The sequence below is a fragment of the Halichoerus grypus genome, chromosome 1, assembly GCF_964656455.1.
Source record: "Halichoerus grypus chromosome 1, mHalGry1.hap1.1, whole genome shotgun sequence".
NCBI lineage: Eukaryota > Metazoa > Chordata > Mammalia > Carnivora > Phocidae > Halichoerus > Halichoerus grypus.
Genome location: NC_135712.1, coordinates 11176356 through 11202671, shown reverse-complemented (window position 1 = coordinate 11202671; position 26316 = coordinate 11176356). Strand labels below are relative to the sequence as shown.

Genomic DNA, 26316 nt, shown 5'->3' with positions numbered 1-26316 from the left:
CCCCGAGTATTTGTAAACAAAGCAATGCACTTATAAATAATCCATAGGTCAAAGAAGAAATTACAATGGACATCAGAATATATCTGGAAGTGAAAGGTAATAAAGATATGATATACCAAAACTTGTAAGATGCAACAAAAGCCAAAAGCCATACATAGAGGGAAATTTATAGCCTTATAGGCATATATTGGAAAAAAACTAAAAATCAATGATTTCATATTAATCTCAAAAAGCAAGAAAACAGAACACAAATATAAGCCAAAGAAAGAAGGGAGGGAAGAGTAGAAAATATTGAAATAGAAAATAAATATACACTAGAAAAAAATTAACAGTCAAGTGTTGGTTCTTTAAAAACATTAATAAATTCAATACACCTTTGATGGGACAGATGAAAAAAAGGGAAAGAAAGCACACGTTGTCACTGTCAGAGTTGAAAAAGGAGACAGCACCATAGGTCCTACAGATATTTAAAAGCCTATAAAAATGCGATAAAAATTTTTATGACAACATATTTGACATTTCAAATAAAATGGAAACATTCCTAGAAAATTGCAACTTCACAAAACCGACAAGAGGAAATCAATTGAGTCTACATCTATTAAAGAAATTGAATCTCTAACCTAAAAACCCTCTCAGAATAAGACTCCAGGCCCTCAGGGTGCCTGGGTGGCTCAGTCATTAAGCATCTGCCTTCTGCTTGGGTCATGATCTCAGGGTCCTGAGATCCAGCCCCGCACTGGGCTCCCTGCTCCGCGGGAAGCCTGCTTCTCCCTCTCCCACTCTCCCTGCTGTGTTCCCTCTCTCGCTGTGTCTCTGTCAAATAAATAAATAAATAAATAAATAAATAAATCTTTAAAATAAAAAAAGACTCCAGGCCCTCACAGATCAATGAAATCTTCCAAACATTTAAGAAATAACATCAATTTTACATAAACTCTTCAATAGACACACAAAAGGGCAACTCCTCCCACGTGTTTTATGATTTTACCATAACTTTGATCCTAAAAACTGACAAGGATATTATAAGAAAGAAAAATTATTGACCTATGTCTCTCACAAACATAGACAAAAATAACGTAAAGCAAAGCTAGAGTTACAAAAAAAGAACACCACGATCAAGGAGATGTGAATGCGTGTATGTTGAAAGACAAGTAGGACAATGTTTTAGAGGCATTATTACAATATCCCCAACAGGAAAATATTCAACTGGCATCAACAATAGAAAAATAAATAAATTGTGCTATATTCATATCATAGGATAGAAACAACAATGAAGATGAACTATTATTATGGGTGTGGTGGTTAATTTTATGTGTCCACTTGGCTGGGTCATGGTGCCCAGATGTGTGGTCAAACATTATTCTGAATGCTTCTGCAGGGTGTTTTTGGATGAGATGAACATTTAAATTGGTGAACTTTGAATAAGCAAATTGCTCAACCTAATGTGGTGAGATTCATCCAATTAGCTGACGGCCTGAGTAGAACAAAAAGACTGACCTACTCCAAGCAAGAGTAAATTCTGCAACACAAGGCTTTCAGACTTGAACTGCAACACTGGGTCTCTCTTGAGTCTTCAGCCTGATTGTCTTTGGACCTGAACTATGACATCGGCTCCTCCTTGGGTCTGCAGCCCGCCGGCCCACCCTGAAGAGTTTGTATTTGCCAGCCTCCATAATCGTGTGAGCCAATTCCTTAAAGTAAATCTCTCTCTATGAATACACACGTCCTATTGGTTCTGTTTCTCTGGAAGATTACCATACCACATGCAGCATGGATGAATTTCACAAGCAGAATGTTGAACAAAAGAAACCAGATACAAATAATGAAAAACATGTTTCCATGTATTTAAGTTACAAGCAAGCAAAACCAATTCTAAGATAGCCTATGTATTTATATATATCATATGTATATTATATACTTATATATTCATATGTAATATAATATTACATATATAATATATATAGGAAAGGGGATTCACTTTGTATATCTATATATCAATGTACCTATGTATCTATCTATCTATATCTCTTAGTTCTGTTTCTTTGGAAAACCCTGACTCATACAGATGTCCAGTAAACACTTTCCAATACTTACCCATTTCCCATTTGCTCACTATTGTCTGTTCACGCTGGCTTCCTGGTTGAACACTCTTTGCACCAGCCCCCATATCTGCCTGGATCTTACCTGGCTCTTTGCGGCCCTCAGACCTCAGTTTAAAAGTCACCTCCTCAGAGAGACCCTCTGGGGCCCCACTGGGTGCTTCCTGTTATTGTTTATCAGGCTCCTGTTTGGTTTATTCATGGCAGGAATCACAATCTATAACTAGTATCTCTCTCTCCCAGGAAAAGGCACATTCCAGGAGGACAGATTTGATGGATAAACAAGTGACTGAATAAAGAAAAGAATGTCTAATGAGCACACCTCACAGGGTATGAACTTCAGCACTCTGATCGGGAAGGGAAGAAGAACTAGAAACCTAAGAAAAAATGTTCTCAATCCCCTTTCTAAATCACATCTCTTCAGCTGATACTTTCTCCATGTTCTCCTGACCCATCGCCCCACGTTCACGAGGCTCCTCCATCCCAGCAATGGCCAGCACCCAGGAACCTATGGGGTTCCACCAGGCCAGGATGCTGTATTTTAGCCAACACCCTGTCCTAAGGTGGAGCCAGGTCTAAGGGCTGATCTGTCACAAGCGTGACTGTCCCTGAGTGCAAAGCCACAGAAGGAAGGTCAGAAAAAGACAAGAAGACATGCTTTCTACACTTGAGAAGCCAGGAACCTCACGGAGAAGTGAAACTATGCCCTCGCTGAAAGATAAAGTGTATCCAGCCAATCAAAGCATCAGAACGACTGGAGGTGGATGGCCTAGACAATTCTGGGCACAGTAACATTCTCTGTCTTGACTTGGGGGGGCAATGATAAGGACTTTTTACTTAGTCATAACTCATCAAGCTGTACTTTTATAATCTGTGTCCCGGCGATGCCTGTACAGTGTTCAGAAAAGAAACCTGCTAGAGAAAAGCTATTTCCTGGTGAAAAGCATGGAATCAAGTGAGAACGTGGGTCCAGTCCTCACTTCCAGAACGCTCCCCAGCCGCCGCCAGCGTGGATTCGTTCCCTCATTTGATAAATGTTTCTTTGGGCCCCTCCTGTGTACCAGGCACAGCTCTGGGAACAAAAATGAAACCAACCACTGCCGGCGTGCAGGTCGCAGTCTGGAAGGAAGAGAGGGAAGAGAATTAATGAATGAAAGTACACAGTGTGTCCTGTGGTGAGAAGTGCCCCAGGGGGACGACAGCGTAGCACGTGGGACAGAAAGTGCAGAGGAGGGGGTACACCCAAACTAAGATGGCCAGGGACCGTCTCCCTGGGAAGATGACATCTGAGCCACGACCCAAAGGAGGCTATTATAGCCTTCTGGGCAAAATCTAGGCCAGGAGGAGGGAAGAGCAAGCAGAAAGGCCTGGGGTGGGACCTCACGGAACACGCGGGCAGGGGACGGGGGCTGGCCAGCTACTGCAGGGACCCCGCAAACTCCAGGACCGCGTGAAACGCTGGAGGGTGTGAAGAGAGGGGATGCAAATCAAAGCTGAGCTTCAAACACGACTATTCCAAGACTAAACACAGAGCTTGGGTCTTTGAAACCGCCACTGAAGGCCAATTTGATTAACTGATCTAAAGGATTCAAGATCCGCACAAGCCGGATCCTATGATTGTCAGGCTGATACCAAAACGGCCATTATTTCACACGTGCGCACAGAACGAGCCGTCATGGACCGCCCCCCCCCGCCCCCATTACAGTATTCGCGGTCACACAGCAAACTGCAGCAGGCCCCGGGTTCCAGCTCCCAAGTGCCATCAGGGGTCATAAAGCAGCGCCCACCCCCACACCCTGCCAGAGTTTCAGATCCCACCGTCTTTACCAAATCTTCCTCTGGGTTATTTAGACAAAAGAAAAATGATGGGGGGCCCGAAAACTTGAGAAACTACCCCAGTTCACGGCGCACGAGCGCCCTTCCGCAGTCAGTCGCCCGCTTCCTGCTTTCAGGACGGCGGCGCCCGAAACCACGCCCACACGCTGTCGACACTGTCCTCTGATTGGCTAAGAAAACATTGGCTAAATCCCTGCCGGAATCAAACACTGGTCGGGAGGTGATTAGGTTCAAGGAGAGGCGGGAAGTCCCGCTTCCCCAACACTAGGATTAGGCAGCAAGTCAGTAAAACGGGACAAGTTGTCCCCTCACACCCACACAAATCCCGGACCCCCTCTCCCACCCAAGCCACCTTTCTGGGGCCATCCAGGTGCCTGTCACTGTTCGACACCAGGATTCAAAGTCTCTAAGAATAGAACCATTTATCAAGGGCCCACGTTGATTTACGCAGCCTTAAAAAGAGAACAGAAGCCAATCATCTGTTAGTTGTGTTTTCTGATTCCATGAAAAAAACAAAACAAAACAAAACGCTTCGTGGCTGAGGCCATCTGTCCACGACCAGATTTTCCTATATAACTTGTATATACTCGAGTGATTAATGCGGAGATGTCAATCTACAAGTACAGGAAAGCCTCAATGGCTTGACCTCACTGGAGCTCCAGGAGAACGTGGGAATGGATCGTAGTGCCGTTTCTCTTAAGTGTGTATGGAAACATGGAGACACAGAGGATGGGGCCCTGGGGGCTGAGCAGTCACGAGGGCTTCAGGGCACAGAAGACCCATCCGTGCGCACGGCTATGCGCCAACACTGGGCGGTGTCACAGAGAAACGCTGGTGGCCTTCACTGGGAAATGAGCCAGATCTTCCCTCACCCAGATTACACTAACATTGGACCCCAGTTTGTATACACTAGGACCTCAAAGGATGCTCTCAATCTTGCTTTCGTTATGGAGATGGTCTTAAATGGGAAACACGGTCACAGACAGAGGCATAACAGTGAAGCACCAATATCTTTAGGTGAAAAATGCTCAGATACTGGCAATTTCAGGTTTTGACATGATACTAATTAGCTCTCAACCCATCAACCACGAGCTTGCAAAGTGCCTATGACTGCCAGCCAAGGCACAACCTAGTTTTAGCATATGTGAAGCTCACTGTCCCTTGGCTGACCCTCTAAGTGCCTCGTCACAAATTAAACAATAATTGAATAGTTATGAAGAAGATTTGGCTTATGAGTGGGCTGAGGTGCCACCCCCAATCACGAGCTTCCCTGAGAGATGTTTCAAAGGGACACTAACCAAGCGAGTATGTCTGCTATCTTTTGCGTGTACTAAGAACGTGAAGTGTTCCTGGATGATGAGCCCACTCAGGCTGGGGAGGGAGCCTGAGGAAGCCTGAAATGCAACAACCATGCCGGCTTTCTAGGTGAGGACACCGAGCCTCCAAGAGATGGAGGCAAGGGGCCCCAAGGGTTATGCGGTGGGGCTGAGGAGCCCTCTGGCTGCTGAGCGAAGCATGGACAAAGGATATGCACAGTTTCCAGAACAGCAAATAGGTTTAGTAGAAGGTCTAGAAAAACAGAAGAAAACTGTTGTGGGCATTCTCTTCATGAAAGTTCTGGGCTACGTAGGTTCTGGCTTCCTGGGTCTCCCTTCCCACCAAATATACGTGAGCTGCCCACTGTCATTCCTTGGGCAGACACTGATAGAGGGTTCCTGCATACCAGGTCTCAGGTCGGGGTACAGGGCGAACCAGGGATAGTCCTGCCTTCAAGGAGCAGGTGCACAGATTACAAGAGTAACTTATGCCCTGGGTGACCACTGCCCCAGGCAGACTTACAGTGTTAAAACATGTGTAGGAAAGAACCGCTTGTTTATACCTGTTTTTTGTTCTGAGGCTGGAGGGCTGGGTGATAGCTGCTATCTGTATTCTTATGCTCTCATTCAGCATAATGGGCAAGTGATTATTTTCAGAATTACTGCAACACTGAAAAGGTACCAAAATGTTACATATTGGTTGATAAGATCAGAGGAATTTCTGCCCTGACCCTTCGGTAGGAAATGAGACCTACCTAAAATAAACAGTCTGCTCACTGAATCAGGCAAAGGATATGACCTGTCCAGAGGAAACAGGACCAGTAAATAAGCATGTGGGAAGATAGGATGTTGCAGTCAGAGACACAGCTATAAAAGAGAATGTTTCCTGAAGAGGAGCTGAGAACTACCCCTTTGGGGGAGCCTCGAATGACAGTGCGACAGTGTGTACCTCACAGGGTCTTCACGTTCACGGAAGACTGCCTGGCTGCAAAGCAAAGTGTTCTTTGTGGGGTCGGTCACTCCTGCTTCATGGGATTGACTGGCTGGCGGTAAGGGAAAGTCAAGGAGAATGCCAGCGGTGGCCCCAAGGGACTGCCCAGGAAAGCCCTGGGGTAAGAGGGACAGGGTTGGTTAGAGTCGGAAAGTTCCCAATGACTTGTGAGCATTGCCGTGGCTTCTTCATCACCGGGACACCCAACCCGATGCTGGAGCCCCAGGCCCAGGGCCCTCCTGGAGGCTCTGCCTTTTTTTTTTTTTTTTTTTTCAGAGAGAGAGACAGAGAGAGAGCGCACCTGTGAGCAAGTGCGGGGAGGGGAAGAGGGAGAAAAATCTCAAGCAGACTCCCCGCTGAGCACAGAGGGGTCGATCCCACAACCCTGAGATCATGACCTGAGCCGAAATCAAGAGTCAGACATTTAACCGACTGAGCCACCCAGGCGCCCTGGCTGTCCTTTCTTTATACTCTTCTCCAACTCTCCAACTCTCCAACTCAGCCGACATGAGTTCCCTTCAGGTTTAGATTAGTCATGGGGGTAGAAGCAACATTCTGCTGTCTTGCTGGAGGCGCAGATGTTTACCCTCTTGGAGGAAAAAGACTAGAAAATACATTTGGACCCAAAGGGCACAGGACTAGCACTTCCTGAGGAGGCTAGAACACAGTGCCTAGTGGTGCTTTCAAGCCCGCCTGCAGAGAGGCCAGGCATGGGCCCTGGACAGCCAGGGACGGGCTCCAGGTCCCCTGCAGTACCTGCTCCCCTTGCAGAACAGAGCAAGGAAGCTCAGCTGAAAACTCACCAACGGCACAGGCCCCACGGTCAACCCACCTGGTGATGAAGTCGGTGGGGCTAAGGCGTGTTTAGTGACTGCTCATTGGTCTGCACACACCCGGAGGTGGTTGTCACTTCAAGGAGGGAAACAGGAAGTGAGGAGGAAGGGGAGGATCAGGCATAGTGGGACAAGCTGCAGACGAGAACAAGGAGCCTGGCTGGGCATCTCACTACAGGTTAGTCGTGAACTTGCTGTGTGATTTGGGGCCAATCCCAACCTCTCCGAGCACACCAAGGGGCCACCAGGGGGTTTCTAGAGCTCGTGTCCTATCCTTGCATGATATGAAGGCCGAACCATGCTGCCCGATTCTGCAGCCACTAGCCACATGTGGCTATTTCAATTAAAGTTACTTCAACTTAAAATAAGAAATCCAGTTCCTTGGTAGCACCAGCCACATTTTAAGCGCTCCACAGCATGTGATAATTTACAGTAATTAAAGTGAAATGAAATTAAACATTCAGCTCCTTGTTCATATCCACCATATTTCAAATGCTCACTGGCTCAGTGGCTGTTGTACTGAGCAGGAGAGATAAAGAACCTTTCCATCAACACAGAGTCCCACTGGGCAGTGTCGAGACTGGGGAGGCGGAGACACACGGTTCATAGAACATCCTTCAGGTCACTTCTTGAAAAGGAGAATTGAGTGCGAGATTAGAGTCTACTTAAAAGCAACAAGAGTGCTCGATGTGTTTTCTGTATGCAACCATTTGTTAGATACCTGCAGGTAAGTTAAAATGCCATACCGCCACACCAAGGTGACGGTCAATGGTAAAAACACGAGCACGCTCCCCTTAGAAGGTGGATACAAGATAAGGATGCCATCTGGCACCATATAATTATTGTTCAAGTGCCATGTGGCTAAGAGAATAAAACACAAAGTGTTGCAAAGAAGATGGCAAATCATCACTATTTGCAGATGATATGATTTTATACCTGACAAATGCAAAACAATCAACTGAACCCCTCTTAGAAACTGTAAGAGACTTTAGTACGGTGGGTGGTTACAAAGTTAATACATAGAAACAAGAATTTTCTTTATATGAAAGTAAAAGTCAGTATAATAGAAAAAGCAAGCTCATATTTTAACACATTTCTTAAGTTTACATAAAAATATGTATACCTAAGAATCTAAAACATGAATACAAACTAAAGACAATAGACAGGATCTATACAAAGACACTGGCATATATTGGTGGCATAAAGATGGCCCAAATAAGTAGAACATTATTGAAACATAATATTTAAAGATGCCAATATTCCCTAAGTAACTATAAACCCAAAGCAATCTCACAAAATACCAACAGGTTTGGTTGTTGCATTTCTTATGTCGTTATTCGTAGGGGGTGGAGGATAGTTTGAACATGACAGAGTGAATGCTTCTAAAGTTTGCGGAGAAGAATAAGCAAATGAAACTGGCCAGGAAAATAAATACTGGAAGAGAAGAACGGGGGGGGGGGGGGGGGAACAGTCGCATGGATTGTTACACAAGGGCCACCATGCAAGGCCGCAGTCAGCACAGTAGCACGAAACTGGTTCCGAAATGGACAAAAAGATTCACAGCAGAGCCCTGATTCCAGTACATTTGGCCACCTGGGTATATTTCAAATCTATACGATTTGGAACTCACAGGTAACATGCAAAAAAGAAAATCAGAAGCCTATCTTACTCCTTATACCAAAATGGCCAATGAATTAAAGGCAAAAAAAAAAAAAAAAAAAAAAAAAAGAATTAAAGGCAAACATCAAAAATAAAACATTAAAGTACTAGAAAAAAACATACTCCTATACATCTTGGCCCAGGAAAGGACTCTGTAGGCATGAAACAAACCCAGAAGACCAAAAGGCAAAATTCCTACATCTCTATTACAAATAAAAAGAGTAAAAATTACTGTGGGATAAAAACTACATAAAGTCAAATGGCAAACTGGGGGAAATGTCTGCAATATATGTGATAAAATACCAGTTCCTTTCATATACAGGAAATTCTTCCAGATGCATAAGTACAGTCCAGAAACATACCAGAAAAGTAGCAAAAGATATAAACAATCAATTTACAGGAACAACAACTACAACAAAAACAAAACAACAAAATCAACAAATGATCAATAAGCATAAAAGATGGTCAACCTTGTTCCAAATTAAGGAAAAACAAATTCAAACAAAAAGATACTATTTTTCACCTCTGAATGATCTTGGCAATGATCCAAAAGGATTTATAATCACCGTTGTTGGCAAGAATGTGGGGAAAGAGGAAGTTTTATGCAGGAGGTAATATATATTCGTATAAACATTTTGGAGAGCAAATTGGCAGGATCTATCAATATGTAAAATCCCTATACCCTCTGATTCAGAAATTCTACTTCTAGAAATCTAACTCACATACGTATTTACAGAAGTAAACCAATATATATATACATAAGGAGCTGCTTGCAATAATGTTTATAATGCGGGAAAAAAAAACCCCAGAAAACAACCTAAATGTCTATCAGTAGAAATTGCTGGTTAAATGTTACATTCTTATAATGAAATGCCATGTAGTCATCAAAAGAAATGCACGGAATTATTGGAAAGATGTCCAAAATATTTTAAAAAGATAAGTGGCAAGAGAGCATATATAGTACGATACTATATAAATATATATACATGGTATATATTTAGCTGCATTTATCTCTTTATATACACCACATACATGTTTATACATGCATAGAATATGCATGAAACAGTACACATAAAACTCAACAGAGGATATTTCTAACAAACAGGTTGAGAGAAGAGGATGGGGAATTTTTAGTAAATGCTTTTATTCATTTTGACAACCAAATATTACATTTATTTATTTTAAAAGATTCTATTTATTTATGAGAAAGAGAGAGCATGAGCAGGGGGAGAGGTGGAGGGAGAAGGAGAAGCAGACTCCCTGCTGAGCAGGGATCCCAACACAGGGCTTGATCCCAGGACCCTGAGATCATGACCCGAGAAAAAGGCAAACGCCCAACCGACTGAGTCACCCAGGCGCCCCTAAATATTACTTTTAGAATGAATTACTCTTCAAATCAAACAGCAATCTAGGCAAATGTAATAAGCCATGGTTGGCACTCAGCAAATGTACTTATTATGAGTTGTGCTCTTCAGAAAGTTCTCCCTAATGCCATTAAATACCGTTCCACCAGCACACTGTGGACCTCACACAATGGTATGTAAACTCTTTGCTAAAGCCAGCTTATAATAGCAGTGCTCTCTGCCTAGAAGGACAAGGGGTGAGTTATCCTAGACCAGAAGCACAGAGAACTGGCTCTAAGAAGTATGAGCCCAGATCCCACACTGCTAAAGCCCAACCTTGGGTCCCCACTGCTGCGGCCCTATGATGGAATCATCTGGAATTACTGGAACTGGGGACACACTGGTGGGTGACATGCTGCTATGGGGATAACAATAAAGTTTTCAAAGATTGGTTCATTTAATTAAAAGCACAGCAGGCCACTGAGTACTAAGCAGACAGCATGCATTTCATTACAGAAGGTCATCTTTCCTGGCACCATCTAATGGAAACCAGGGCAGCCTTCAGAGATAAGATCACAAGCTGATTTTGCCTTCTTAGGGACAAGATTTGGCAAGGAATGACCAGCCACCTTCTATCAAGGGTGCTAGAGGCTGGCTGGTGCAGTAAATGGAGATCTAGCAGATGTCAGTGAATTTCTGAAAAGACGTGTGTGTCTCCTCAAGGGCATTCTAAGAACAATGAAAGAGAAGGGAGAGAGAAGAAAAGGGAAAGAAGAAAGAAGAAATAGATGGCAAGAGTGAGAGAAAGCCTCCCCAGCAAATATGCTATTTATTTTTCAATTACAGAATTTTTTTTTAATTGTGCCAGGAAGCCTAGGATTTATCATCAGCATTAATGATTTTATGCTTTAGTTAATGGTTTTTACAACCATTGTCTTATTTTGAGATTATTTTTACAAAGTGTTTCGTTTCTTAGGTTTGTTTTCAACTTTGTAGCAGCGCTCATTTCACGTGAAAACATGCTTTATCTAAGCACTTACAAGTGCTGACAAGCCATTTGTAATATTCTGGTATGACACCTCTTGCTACATTCAGCCGCACCTCAGCCTGTTAATTTCATACATGTGCTCACATGTGTGGGAAACTCCTGGGAAAATAAGGCTTAATATTTAATGGACTTAAAACACATTTGTATGTGTTTTACTTCTACTGCTGCACTTAATATTTATTGAGTGCCTACTATGTGGCAGGCTCTGTTGTAGGCACAGGATAAACAGCAGTGAGCAACAGACACTTTAATATTTGCATTTTAATAATTTTAATGAGATTGCTAACAAGTACTAAACACTTATTTGGAGACTGGTATTATTGTTAGCGCCTTATTTTGTGAAAATTAATAAAGGAAAACCTCACTAAGACGGGAAGCCAGAAGTACGGGGAGCTAACACCCTGCCTCTTGTCAGTTGCAGGGAGCGAGGTACCTTGCACAAGGATACTACTTGATCACCCCATAGGAGGAGGAAGGGTTTTCTCCTCTCCCAGCAACAGCTCAGCCAATGAGAGACAGTCACAGCCCAGCCAATGAGAGACAGTCACAGCCCAGCCAATGAGGGACAGTCACAGCCCAGCCAATGAGGGACAGTCACAGCTCAGCCAATGAGAGACAGTCACAGCCCAGCCAATGAGGGACAGTCACAGCCCAGCCAATGAGGGACAGTCACAGCCCAGCCAATGAGAAGCCAGTACACTTGAACTCCCAGTTCAGGCCAATGGATTTTTTTGTTTACACGGCCCTCCCAAACTCCCCCTTTCTTCTGTAAAAGAGGATTCCTCTGCTTTATCAGACTTGCCTGTAGTTTTGCCATAGCTTGTCTGGGATTGCAATTCTGTTATTCCTGTATAAACCCATTTTTGCTGGTAAAATAACTAATAGCTTTATTTTGCTTTATTTATTTTTAGTTACCTAGAGACTACTGTTTATTTTTTAAATTGAAGTACAGTTGACATATAATACTGACAGTTTTATTTTTAAGGTTAACAATTTATATGCTCTTCTCTCATCCTTATTTAGGGAAGGAAAAATTCTTCCTCTACCTTTTAAGGTCTTCCAGCAGGACTAAAAATTAAGCTGACGTGAGATAGATTAACAGGAGAAAAAATTTTAAAAACCATGAAGTTTTATTATGTGTGCACGGAGGCCCGATAATGAAACTGACCAAAGAAATGACCAAGGAAAAAGACAGTTTTTATACTTTTTAGACAAAGAGACAATAAATCCGTAAGGAATTGACAGGACAAAGAAGACTTAAGTTTGGGGGCTTCAATTAGTAAGGAGTTCTAATCAGAATTTGGGCTGGGGTAGTAAGCTAGTAAAAAGCAACAGGGTTATTTATATAGCTTTCTTGGCCCTGAATTCATTTCTGGTGATAAGGCTGTCTCTTCACCTCCTGGTACAGGGAGGGTACCTTCTGCAGGGAGGCTTATTTCCCGCTTTCAGGGGGACAGAGGGGAGTAGGAGTGTCCTTCCTGCACAGGCTGGCTCTTAAATAACTTCTATTTAAAATAACCCACATGCCAAAGTGGTACATTTTGGGGTGGCCTGCCCTTGTTCCCTATGTTCACAACCCCGTGAGGTGGGTACTTCGATTACCCAGTTTAAAAACAAAGAGACCAAAGCACAGAAAAGTTACTTGCCCAAGGTCACATGGCAGTTGCCGATAGAGCTGGGATTTGAATTCAGGCTGACTTGGCTTTGGGGCTCACCCTCCTAACCTCACCATCGTACCACCTTTTACCATGTACGGCACCAAAGCACGGTATGTATCTGTCCATAAAAGAGGGTGGGCACTTATGGGGATGAGCCATACAAGTAAGATGAATGATAAGTAGCAGGGGAACCTGCAAGTAGGTGATCCTGCCAAGGTGGCCCCCATGCTATCCAGCAGAGAAAAGGAAGGAGGAAAAGGTAATAAATGAACAAACAAAAACTAAATGGCAACCCAATATACAACATCATCTAATGATATATTCATTGCTGTTAAAACGGGGTCCTGAATAAAGACTACACACATATTTTGGAGTATCTCCTGCCATCAGATGCCACCCCAGACACTGCCTTGCTGGGTTTAATCCTCACAGCATCCAGGAAAAGTGAACGCACCACCTCATCCTCCGTTCACAGGTTGAAGAGGAAGTTCAAAAGCTCAGCCACAGCCTAGGGGGTGGCCCGCTGTATGGCTTCATTCCAGCATGGGATGCTCCATTCTGTCCTCTGCACAAAAACCCGCTCCAGCAAGGGCAGGGAGTCATCCCCCAGCATACAACCTCCCTACCTGCCACCCCACCTCGCTCACGCCACAGGCTAGGGCCGACTCACTGTGCTGAGAACCAGGTCATTTTCCCCAGCTTGCTTTACGGAACGGAAATACTCAAAATGTGGAGGTTACAATGCATCTTGTTGAGTAACAGTCTTTCCCAATATACATCAAGAATAAATATTTGACAAAACAGAGCAAATTAGGGTCAAAGTGTTAGTCCTGCAAATTTATTGACCACTTCAAAGAAATACACAGATTCAGAATTTATTTTAAAAATGAAAATGTTCTGCAAATATCGTGTTGGGATAAACAGGTGGTTGAGCTGGAAGGCTACATCTTAGATTCAGCTCTGCTAGAAAGAGAGATACAGATACAAACCAAGCCTGATGTTGCCAGACGTCTGCAACTGTCTTCCAGACCGTTCAACTGTAGATAACCTCGCAGATTTTTCTGATGGGTGGTCTGTTTTTAGGGGCTGCAAAAGAGTTTACAGAGTACTGACCCAGACCTGAGATGGTCTCCATCACTGTCCGAGATCTGCAGCTTAGGACACAAAGGTGGGTGTGCAGGCACAGCCAAGATCTGCCCGAGTTCCCGGGAGTCCCCACTCCAGCCCAGAACACTGTCACCACATGGCCTGAGCGGTGGGTAATTCTGGACTCATCCAGGACAGGCTCTCCAATGTGAGAGAACACTTCCCACCATGCAGGTCTGGGGACCTATCTGCTTTACCTTTTACAAGTAGTCTATGTAGGGGCACCTGGGTGGCTCAGTCAGTTAAGTGTCCAACTCTTGATTTAAACTCAGGTCATGATCTCTGGGTTATGAGATCGAGCCCCGCGTCCGGCTCCGTGCTGGGCGTGGAGCCTGCTTAAGATTCTCTCTCCCGCTCTCTCTCTCAAAAAAAAAAAAAAAAATAACAATAAAATAAAAAAATAGTCTATGTAGTAACCAGCTCAGAAAACTCCCACTATCTCTGAAATAGCGTTTGTTTCATCTGAGTGAGTTCCCTTTGTATTTCTTTATGCTGATAATTGGAGTCACAGTCCCAACACACTGCAAAGCGGAGCATGGGACAGAGGAAGTCACAAACGGGGGCCAGGCGTGGCTGGAGGAGGAAGACCATGGCTGTAGGTGAACACAGGACCGAGTGTTTCCTGTTCCAAAGGCGGCGGTGTCGCCCAGCAGCAAGGAAGGGGCTCCTCCGGAGGTGGCTCTCCCACAACCTTGGTCTTCCATGGGAAGCGGAGGAGGTGTCTTTCCACTTGAAAGTTTCAACTACAAACTTATCTTCAAATAGCTTCTTTCGCAGCACAGGCGTGACTGCTTCCTGATGAAAACGCACCTTCTGTGGATGCCTGAATTAAAGTCTGATCAGAGTCCGGCTCCACCACGCAACACACGCGAGGTTACTGCCCCCTGGTGGCCAGTGCTGGTATTTTGGATCGGCTCTGGGGCCAAGCTCACTCTGCCTCTCTCTGTGCAGTCCCCTAACAGTGGCACGGGGACAGTTTTGCCTGTCCTGGCTGACTTGACTCTAGCTGTCCTCCTCATTATTTGCACGCTCTGGGTTCTTCTAGGTGGGGCGGGAGTGGGAGTGCGGAGGACATTATTTCGCAGAGAATTAAATGAGCAGCATAAAAACCAGGGGGCAGGGAGACCTGTTCTAGCGCTAGCCAGTATTCAGGGAGCACCCCTGAGGACACATCATCCCCTCGCTGAGCCTTGATTCCTCCTTGGAGAAATGCAAGGTGTGCGCCCCAGGGCCCTTCGTGCCCTGGTTCTGTGCCCACAGAGGCCCAGTTGCAATGGATTCTATGTGATGAGTAGTTTTGCAAAGGGGGAAGAAGCCTTCTTCTTCTATAAAATAGGCAAATATGGTATTTATCTTAGAAGGTTGTAAGAAGGATTAAATGATGTACACAAAAATATTTGGCACTAATGGTGCCAAATAAATCGGGGGCTAATCACTAATTATATAAATTACTGATTATATAATTTATCATCCAAACTTAAGGGTCAAAGGGGGTACTACTAATAACTTTCCTGGGATGACAGGCATAGATCGGACATGCAAATGGGATATACCGTCACCTTATCAATAAGTAGTAGCCATCAGGGGATTTGGAAAAGTCCCCAGTAAACAAGAGACTTTTTAAAAACACATTTCATATGAGTGTTCTGGCTTTGGGAGGCTATGTTCGGCAAAGCCTCAAATGCTAACGGGACAGAATCGGTGCTGGAGTCAGTAAAATGCTCTCTGACACGGGTTTCTTTTCAGGTTGGTTCTACAGAAATTTCCAAGGGGCTGAAATATACTTTCTCTTCAGCTACAAACTAGCAGACAGGCCTCCTGCTGACCAGTGCAGGACAGGAGGCAGGCGTATGGGTGTGAAGGAACCAGAATATGCCACCCCAAAATACCCCTCGTTGATATAAAAGTTATTTTGAGCTGAAGGCAATTAAGAGCACAGGCAGAAAAAAAACAAAAAACAAAAAAACAAAAAACAAAACTATCTTCTCCCCCTTTTTCTGCCTAAAGCCAGGATATAAATTCTCCTTTTACTGGAGAGGACCCTAGACTCCTATCAGCCCAGAGAAGGCACCAGAGGAACCTGCAAACAATCTTCCTCCATTAGCTTCCTCCCACACATTTACCTTCCTGCACTTCGCTGCCCTTGGAAGCCAGAGATGGCTTTTTTCTGCCCTGTTGTCCCTCGACAGAAGTGTTGTCCTTTGTTCAAGAGGACTTATAAGCTGAGTTACATCTCCCTGAGGTTTCTCCCTTGTGATGTGCACTGCACACTTTAATAACTGTTTTTCTCTTGTTAATCTTTTTGTTAGGGAGCTGCAGCTGAAAACCGAGGATGAGCAGAGGTCAAGTTCTGTCTCCCCTACAGGTGGAAGGCTGGAAAGTCGGGCGGAAGAGAACTGGATTCACGTTAGAGAAATTCTCTTCTGGAGCAACTTCCTACTTGGAAAAGTCTGATTTAACATGTGGGGGTGCCCAGGAGCAAGGGGCAAACGGGCTGCGTTCCGCTGATGGAACGGTGCAGAGCCCATGGTTGTGAGAGCCAGAAATGCCCTCACAGGGATGATCCAACTCAACCTGCTCACTTTAGAGATGAAGCAACGGAGATCGGGCTGAGCAACCAGCCCAAGGACACATGGTTTTTTATGGATCTCCCAAGCTCCTTGGTTATATGTACCATAACACACACAACTTTAAAAATGTAATTTCGTGTCTTTGCTGCTAGCTTGTGAGCCCCATGAAGGGAGGGATGGTGTCTGTCACTCACCACGCGCCCCCTTGTGCTGACTTCACGGTGACTGTGGGGTAGGGGTCACTGTCTTCCTTCTGCAGCTGGGAAGGCCGGGCCTGGGGAGGGTGACAGACTCACCTGGGATCCCGTGGCTGGTCCTGCAGCCAGCACAGTGCTCAGAGAAGGCACCCAGTAAATACTGGTTGAATGAATGAATGAACAAATGAATGAATGAGTGAGTGAATGAGTGAGTGAGTGAAGCGATGGAGTCAGGATTCCAATCCAGGTCTACCCGGCTCCAGCGCCCTGGCCCTGCCTTCTGCTAGAGCACAAAATATGGCCAGGGCTGTCACTGATGTACCGCAAGCACTCAGCTACATCCGCTAAGTATAAATAAATGGCTGAAAGAAGAATAGAGCTGTAACTCATCTGAACCTCAGTTTCCTGTGGATAAAAATACTTTCTTCACAGAGCTGCCCTGGGGTTTCAATAAGATGTGAAAGATATGAAAAATTCATGTGCATTACTGCACACTGCAAGATGGTTACTGCACAGGCTCTGGAGTTGGCTAAAATGAGGTCTGAATCCCAGGGCCGGCACTTCCTGGCCCTGTGGCCCGGGACAGGCTGCTTGGCCTCTGCTGGCCTCCGTTTCCACATCTATGGAATGGGGACGGTAAGAGTATACCTATTGCATAGAGTCCTCATAGGAAGATGAAAAGAGAAGATTACACATAAGGCCTTCACATTAATGGGTGGGAACTACTTTATTATCTTTAAAATAAAGCAGAAGGTTGAACAAGAAATATCAAGGGGGGAAGGAAAACAAGCTACTGTTACGTTGAGTGAAAAAAGAATCCAGACTCGGCTCTCTGAATTAAGCAACATTTTCGTCTCTTAAATCTCAATTCAGGCCAACCTCAAATACTCATTCTGTGGCGTTGATCAGGACCTCACCTGGGAGTTTCATCCTGCACCTGCTGAAATTAGTACCAAAAGGAAAAATACAGGCTTTTCCCAAAGTACATGGATCTAGTTTCCCAAGCTCCTCCTTCACAAACGTAGTGGCTATAACAGCTTTTGCTCCTTTAGAAACTTAATAACCTAGCTCTAATCCTGTCAATGAGGAATTGTAGGTTCAGTGATGGGGTCTAAAACTGTGGGGAATAAAACTTTTCTAGGGCTGAAGCTAAAAAAATCAGATTAGAAAATACCTTAATGAACAGTTCTGAATGTTAGCTGCCCCAGGAAGTCAAAAACGTTTATAAAGAAACATTTATAAAGAAAAAAGTGGACTCATGAATAGCCCCTGCGGCCGGCAGCCTGAGATGGCCCCGGGGACCACCTCCCGGGGTCCTGTCCTGCTGTACGCCCCCCGCCCCTCACTTCCCCCCGCCCCTCACTTCCCCCCGCCCCTCACTTCTCGTGAATGGAGCCCACGGGGCGGGATCTCCCTCTGAGATCGGGGTACAAAAAGACTGTGAATCCCATGCCCCTCACATGTCCTTCCTCACTCGCTCTGAGGGAAGCCAGCAGCCAGGTCGGGAACTGCCCTACAGAGAGGTCCCTGTGGCAGGGAAACAAGGGAGGCCTCGAGGCTCAGCCAGCCCTGCATTCCTGATTCTCAGATGCTGGGAGATCATAACATTTCCTGTTTTAAACTACTAAGTTTTGAGTTAGTTTGGGGCACAGTAGTAGATAACTAGTACACTAACGTATATCGTACATTTACTCTGTCCCAGTCAGTGAGCTTTATGTACATCATAATATGTATGCACTATTATGTACATCATAATATGTAATAATAATATGCACTTTATGTACATCATAATATGTATGCTCTATTATCACCCCCCACACTTGACAGGCAGGGAAACTAAGGCACAGGGGGTCAAATAGCTTCCTCAGCCTCACAGTGTATACATGCGTGGGACAGGTATGCTTAAGATCTACACCTTAGCTATTATACTCACTGCCTCTTCATGGACACACTTGGACGGAGAATGGGAGCACATCAACCCCAATTAAATCTCCTGAGGTTAGGGGCGCCTGGGTGGCTCAGTCGGTTAAGCGACTGCCTTCGGCTCAGGTCATGATCCCGGGATCCTGGGATCGAGCCCCGCATTGGGCTCCCCGCTTGGCGGAAAGCCTGCTTCTCCCTCTCCCACTCCCCCTGCTTGTGTTCCTGCTCTCACTATCTCCTTCTCTGTCAAATAAATAAATAAAAATCTTTTTAAATAAATAAATAAATAAATAAATAAATCTCCTGAGGTTAAAAATAAATTAATTAAAACACTCTGTGCCAACTAAATCAAATAGAGCAAAGGGTTTCGACAATGATTGACATCCATACACGAAGCCAACCCTTCCCCCAACATCAAACTTTGAGTCAAGGTAATTAATATTTTCCTAATGTTATGTTTTAAAAGCGTATCTGTTTTTTTTTTTTTTTTTTAAGATTTTATTTATTTATTTGACAGAGAGAGACACAGCGAGAGAGGGAACACAAGCAGGGGGGAGCGAGAGAGGGAGAAGCAGGCTTCCCGCCGAGCAGGGAGCCCGATGCGGGGCTCGATCCCAGGATCCTGGGATCATGACCTGAGCCGGAGGCAGACGCTTAACGACTGAGCCACCCAGGTGCCCCTAAAAGCGTATCTGTTTTGCCCCATGAGGGCAGAAGAGCTCTTTTTACGCATCCCCACATTTTGGGTGGTGATTAGTATTTACAAAAGAAAAAAATTCTCACCACTGAATTGTATTTCAAAGGACTGGCACTCCCCCACCGCCCCTGGCGTGTGTCCTGACAATGGGGTGTAGAACATGCATGCCGAGGGGGTCTCTCTCTGCCACCCCCCCTCCCCACTGCTGGAGTCCTGCAGTCACGGACCAGGGCCAACGGGCCCCCCTCAAGTGACACAGACGCAAAGTGGGGACTCGACCATCTGATTACATTTTTTAAAAGGAAAGAGAGGAAGACTACAGCCTGAAATATCAACACAGGAATGGGAACCTGCAGCCTCTGCTTTAGCTCTTTTGTTCTATCACAAAGCCGATTTGTTTTTTGTTCTCTGATGTAATGTCTTGGGGCTCGGAAAGCCTGCAGCTACGGGCAATGACATTTGAAGCTTCTGCTGCTGAGGAAAAATGCTGTGGCGATGCGTGGTGGTGGCGGTGGCTGGAGCTGAAAGGGAACCACACACTTGCTCACGCAGGGAGTGCTGGGGAGGGATCAAAGGGAGCTCACGGATATGAAGAATCATGACTTATGTAAGCGTCAGAAATTCTAAAATTAGGGAAATAGTGGATAAATTCTCAAATAAACTTTGCACGTATATAACACGTAGGTTTTGGGTTTTTTTTTTTAACATACGACATTCTGGACTCTTCCAAGTAAATCAAACCATACCACATCGGTTTACCGCCTCTCTACTCTTCAGGGGGCTTCAGGGGCAACTTTAGGCATAGTTTCAGTTGGAGAAACCACACGCCCATGACACTAGGGCGAAAGGTAAAAAGGCCTGCAAGCGCCTGGAGTTTATACCGCCGTAGACCCTGCCTGCTACGGATCTGCTGGAATGTCCCATCTTCCAACACGCGGCCACAGACTGACTTGGAACAGGGACAGGCAGAAACACCGCCAAGTACCTACAATCTTATGAGCAGAAACGATGCATACCAGCCCTGCTACCCTGGACCTCAAAAACATCTCAGTCATCAATTACTGCTGGATGGTGTCTTGTCTACCAAAGCAGGAGTTTAGGGAGGACCAGCCCAGGATCTGCCATTTGGCTGGAGACTGAGCAGCAGCGGGAGGGGATGCGGGAGGGGATGTGTAGGAAGGCCCCGGGAGGCAACCCCATGTTAAAGTACAGGCTCTTATCTCATATGTCACCTCCCAAAGGCGAGGGCTCCAGGGCTGACAGCCAATCATCCAGCTTTCCAGCTACAAGGTCAAACACCACTCAGAGGAGGGAGGCGCCAGACCAAGAGCCTGCCTCTATTTTAGACTCGGAGGAAATCAAGGCACAGATCTGGCTCAAAATGGAACCCAATGACCAATTATTCAATGATATTTTCACGGCACAACAAGGCCTCTGGTCAGGCAAAACCCCTTCCAGGTAAAACAATGGTCCTCATCCTTGACTCGCAATTAGAATCGCCTGGGGGAGATTTTTAGGCAACTCTTTCCAGGCGGTTCCCAGCCCCTGAGACTGCAGCTGGTCAGGGTGGCCCGGAGCCTGGACGATTTTTAAATCTCTCCAGGGACTCTCATGTGCAGCTAAGGTGCGATGGGACTTGGGGTCCTCCCTGATACAAAGAATTCAAAGCCACCACTCAAACTCCTTTTATGACTCTCAGAATATTTCCTGCTACTAAAAGAAAAGCATGTCAGTATCACAAATCTTAAGTGGACATTTGTCTTAGGGAAAGTGAGTTTATTCACTAGAGAAGAGTAAATGTTCTGATGATTAATATTTTCTGACTTAGCCTTCGGGCAAAGCTCTATCAGTCAAATACGCATTCATGTTTCAGACAACAGGAAAAGTGGTGTTTGTTTCTATTACCCTATGGAACTATGCTCGCTGTCTGGAAACTCACAGAATATTATTCGAGAACTCCTAAGTTTCTGGTGAGCTTGATGAGGACTGAATAAATGGGGTTATTCTAGGGAACCAACGGACCACCGCCAATGAGCCAAAGCGCATGCAATTACTGGTTCAAAGCACTGTTTTGCTTAATCAGGAAAAAAAAAAAAGGTTCGCAAAAACAGAACAGTAATGGGATATGCTAAGCTAATATTTGTACAAGAGAGAATAATCTTTTTCTTTTTTTTTTTTAGAGAGGGAGAGAGAGGGGTGGGGAGGGGCAGAGGGAGAGGGAGAGAATCTTAAGCAGGTTCCACGCCCAGCGCAGAGCCCGACATGGGGCTTGATCTCAGGACCCTGAGATCACGGTCTGAGCTGAAATCAAGAGTCAAACACTTAACCTACTGAGCTGCCCAGATGCCCCGAAAATGATCCTCTTTTAATAAAAGTTGTCACTCATTTGTAATGGCGTGAATCTCTCTAGTAATACTACTTGAAATTAATGATGATACAGTTTCAGTTGTTTTTTAGACAAGCATTTAACGAACACATTTATTGTAAATTATTTACAGCACTGACGATGACCTGGCTGACAAACTTTACCTATCACACCTAACTGTTACGGTTAGAAAAAGACTTCTGACATAAATTCCCAAATGAATTGGTGGTTCAGATCAATTTCTTTCTATCAGGACTATGGTCAGAGAATAATAGGAACATGGGGAAAGAAGTTTGGCACAGTCTTTTTCCTTCACATCGTCTGCCGTGGTCTGGATGTTTATATTCCCCCCCAAATTCACATGTTGACATCCTAACCCCTGAAGGTAATGGTATGAGGAGGTGGGGCCTTTAGGGGTGTTCAGGTCACGAGGGTGGAGCCCTCTGGATGGGACCAGTGCCCTGATGAAAAAGCCCCGCCCCCGCCCCCAGCCCCCTCCTCCCTTCCACCGCAGCAGGATGGATTGAGAAATCTGCAGCCCAGAAGAGGACCATCACCCCACCACGCTGGCCTCCAGAATGGTGAGAAATAAACGTCTGTTGTTTATAAGCCACCCAGGCTGTGGCATGTCGTTCTAGCGGCCCTACCAGGCTAACCATCACTCATCCAGGTGACCCTCCAAGGGACTGGTTCAGGAGGGGGGATGGCCAGCCCCCAGCACAGGGACCTCTGTCAGCAACACAGTGAGTGGTCTGCCCACTCAGGGGTCAGACGACACAGACCCGAAGCAGGACATTTTCATTACACCACCCAAAGGTGGGATCAGGCCGGCCTTGAGGGAGAACCGCCTTGAAAATAATAAGGCTGCCGGAAGCCATACCTTCCCACCTAGAGGGATGGTTTCAGCGGAAGGAGAAATTCTTTTTACTGGAAGGCTCACCAAAGGCCCCCCTTCCCCCCGCCCCCCAGTGATTTCTGCTCTCACTGCCCCTCATAGCAGAGCTCTTTGCCTTCGGGGCCTGTGACTCCCTTAGCCCAGTGAATGTTGTGTCTTCACTGATTGTTTGACATCTTACGGGAGCTTAGGGTTGTGCAAGAAATGTTGCACAAAGCTCCCCGCCCCCTTCTGAAGCTCTGGACCCTCCAGGTGGAGAAGACAGGCTCCAACTCCAACACACCCACCCAAATCCAAACACCCTCATAGCTCCCCTAGACAACGAGAGGCGAGAGCTGCCTAAGGGGTCTCCTTGCCTCCTCTCTTGACCACCCACCCTCCTTCCCCGAGAGACAATTCTCCACTCTGCTCTGCTGTTAGAATAACATCCCAACCCCTCCGAGGGCCGCCAAGGCCCCCCATGGAACCATCCCCCGGCTGTGTCCAACCTTAGCCACCCCCTACCATCTCTCACTCGGCCATGGCTCCCTTCACGCCCTCAGTCAGTTCGCCACTAGCCGAGAACTTCTGGCTTTGCTGTTCCCTCCTGTTCCCTCTGCCTGGACGCTGGCCACACAAAATCTACGCAAGGAGCTTCCTCCTGCCAGCCAAGTCCAAGCTGTGCCGAGAGATCTTCTGGGGCCACTCACTCTACAGTGGTCCCACGCTGACACCTCTCTGCATGTCCTCTTTGCCTGCACTGACCCCAGGGCCATGCGCTGCCCCCTCTACCCTTTCTCTGGGCTCTGGAAGGCTGACCCCACCTATGGACTGCACTGCTTGGGCTCCCTGGCCTCCTGGCTGCCAGCTGGGTTCCGCCAAGGAGACCAGAAAGCCAGGGCAAGTGGGGGGTGTCCCCTCCCTGCCACTCCCTGCACCCTAATCCCACCCCTTCACTTCTGCAGCTCCAGCCCGCCAGCCTAGGACTCCAGCAATACCGCCTCCTCCCCTCGATCCAACACCCCTGGCTGACTCCCTCAGTCCTGCCCCGATTCACCTGTTCTTTACTAACTCGAACCACCACCGTGTCCCCCTTAGGACTGGTAGGACTCAGCCCCTGTCCTCTCCTTGGTCACTCTCTAGCATATCATCCTATGTTACTTTCTCCACTGTACTTGTTCACTTATTTTTCTCAGTTATCAGACCCCTCCTCAACCACTAGAGCATAAGCAGAAAGCTCCTCATGTTCACCGCTCTACCCCGTGGGCCTAAGCCGGTGCCTGGGACATAAGAAGCATTCCACACACAGCAAAAGAATAAATAAAGGACTGAATGCTAAGCCCTTGGTCTCTGCTCAAAATATCACTTTGTCAGTAAGCTCTTCACTGATCATCTAATATAAAACAGAAACAGCAATCTCCCTCCCCTCCCACACCCCCACTCCCTCTTCCCCTATCTTCTCCGTCTTACTTTTTCCTATAGCAAGATCACCTCCTGACATATTTAATATTTGTTGACAGTCTGTTGCCCCAACAGGAAGGTCAGCCCCGCAGGCAGGGTTGTGATGCCACTCACCGCCGTCCCCTCAGAGCCTAGAATAGTGCCTGGCCCAGGCAGAGTCTCAAACATTTGTGAAAATGAACAGCTCGCAAAGTGGACAAAATCACACACAAGGCAATTTCAGGAATGTCCCCAGCACTTACTGGGAAGACTGTAAAACTATGAATTGCTAGACACCCAAGTAAAAAGCACAGCCCTACACGACCTGACCCTGCTCCATTAGAAAGACCGCCTCAGACCCCTAGGAAAGAGACTCGACGCACTGGCTAGACCGTGGCCTCAGGAAGAGAAAAGGTTTTAGAATACGATGAGGGAGACCCTGCCTTTGTAACAATCGTTGCTTTAGAAAGCACGCACAGCTCACCTAAGCACACAGCCATTGTAAATCCTTTCTGAAAGTGGATGCGCACGTAAAATACAAATAAATGGGACGCAAGCACACCATTCTCTGTTCCACAGTGGTGTTCCTCTTGGCAGCAACCTTCAACTACAAGTTCCTTGACAGTATATGCAGACCCAGAGCCAGGCATGGAAAGCATCAGCTGCTCTCCTCATGAGGCCTGTCTCCCAAAGACAGGCTTTGTTCTGCAATGCCTATGTTGTCCAAATTTTATTCTGCACACTAATTGCAGATTTGAAATAAACTCCTCCCCGCCACCACCATTAATTACTCATACCTGCCCCCTCAGCCTCCTAAGTTTCTAAACTGGGTAGATTAAAAAAAAAAAAAATCAGCTCCTCATGTACTGAGTGTCCTGATGGTGGCATGTCACCCCTTCAGGGAGCAAGATTCCTGACTATCCTGAAGGCCTAGAGAATGGGTCCCTTCCTCCCAACACCGTTCGACCAAAACTGGCCAGCCACAGGATAATGAGCAACCACAGATCCTCACCCAAACATTGGCTTTTCTTCCAACAGTGCAGATTGAGAATGCAGAGACGTTGTCCTATTTATGAGCAGTGAGTCACGTCGCCGCTCCACGTCTGTTTCCTGCTCCCTATGAATGAGGGGAGCCCCTTCCCCAAAGAAGTGCAGAGCGACGGTACATGCCCCAGGGGCGGCAGTGTGAGCTCCCGGCCACTCCGGGTGCGAATTCATCCCTTGGCTGTCCCTTACTTCATTTCCCCCACCCCTACTATTCCCACCCGAGTAGACACCCGGGGGCCGGAGCGTCCCTGGGAGGCGGTGACCAGCCACCGTCAAAGGCGAGGCGCAGAGACCCCTGCGCCGGGTGCGCGCGCGGCCCGGCAGGTGCTCAGGGACCCGGGACCCTCCGGGAGCGCGCCCCCGCCCCCGCCGGGCCAGGAGGGGACCGCGGCAGGGCGGCCGGGGGCGTCGCCGCGTCGCTGAGCGTCGCCTCCCGGCCCCGCCGGCGGCCCGGGCTGGAGAGGCTGCCGCGGGCCGGCCGGGACCTGGGCGCCGCGACCCGCGTCGCCTCCTCCGGGCAACAAGTGTCCGCCCGCCGCCCGACGGCCCGCCCGGCCCGGTCCTCACCCGGCATAGGCCGTCCACGAACACGCGCGGGTCCAGGTGGCAGGCGATGGTGGCGCTGGGCAGGTCCTGCAGGTCCACCTCCTCCATCTCGCAGTCGATGAAGCTCCAGTCGCCGCCGCCCTCGTCGGCCTCGGACGCCCCCGAGAACGGCGCGAAGGGCCTCAGCGTCACCCCGGGCTGCGCCCGCGACTCGGCCGCCTCGGCCGCCGCCCGGAGCCGGGGCCCGGCCACCGCGTCCTCCATCCCCGCGCCGGAGTCCGCGCGCCCCCGCGCGCCCCCGTGCGCCCCCGTCGGCTGAGCCGGCCTCGAGCGCGCGCTCTTCGCGCTCTCCCGCCCGCCGACTCGGCGGTTAACCCCCTCCGGCTCCCGTCGCAGCCGGCGGCGGTCACCACGGCTCCCCCGGACGCGGCCTCCGCGCGCCGGCCCCGCCCAGCCCCGGGGGCGGAGCTCGGGCGGACTTAGCGGCGGGCCCTTTAAGGCCGGCCCCCACGGGTTATTGTATCCCGCCCTTCCAGGAGAGAAAGCCAATAAAAGAACGGAATTCTCCTCACGTGATCCCCATTCTGCCGCCCTCAGTCCGAAGCCTCAGGGTGGCCATGCTGGTTAGGGGCACAGGCCTCTTCAGCCAGTTCCGCTTTTCCGACAGCTGGTGTCAGCTGAATGGCACCAGTCAGTGTCTTGGGCGCCCGAATGATAGCTGCAGAGGC

At 47.3% G+C, this 26316-nt stretch overlaps 1 protein-coding gene and 1 long non-coding RNA gene across 3 annotated transcripts in view; both read right to left on the bottom strand.

Annotated features, from left to right (window-relative positions):
• RCAN1 (regulator of calcineurin 1) overlaps window positions 1-26026 on the bottom strand; it is a 94747-nt gene extending 68721 nt beyond the window's left edge. Inside the window, exon 1 of one of the 2 annotated variants that reach the window (XM_036101885.2) lies at window positions 25610-26026. In XM_036101885.2, coding sequence (XP_035957778.2) covers window positions 25610-25852 — 243 coding nt within the window. In that variant the 5' untranslated portion in view covers window positions 25853-26026. The remainder of the gene's footprint in view (window positions 1-25609) is intronic. The other variant, XM_036101886.2, reaches the window with a different exon arrangement.
• LOC144379627 (uncharacterized) lies at window positions 13600-17960 on the bottom strand. The gene is made up of 2 exons (XR_013442939.1): window positions 16694-17960; window positions 13600-15254 (listed from the first exon to the last, which is right to left on the bottom strand). It is a non-coding gene; the product is annotated as an uncharacterized LOC144379627 (long non-coding RNA).
• Window positions 26027-26316: the final 290 nt, after the last annotated feature.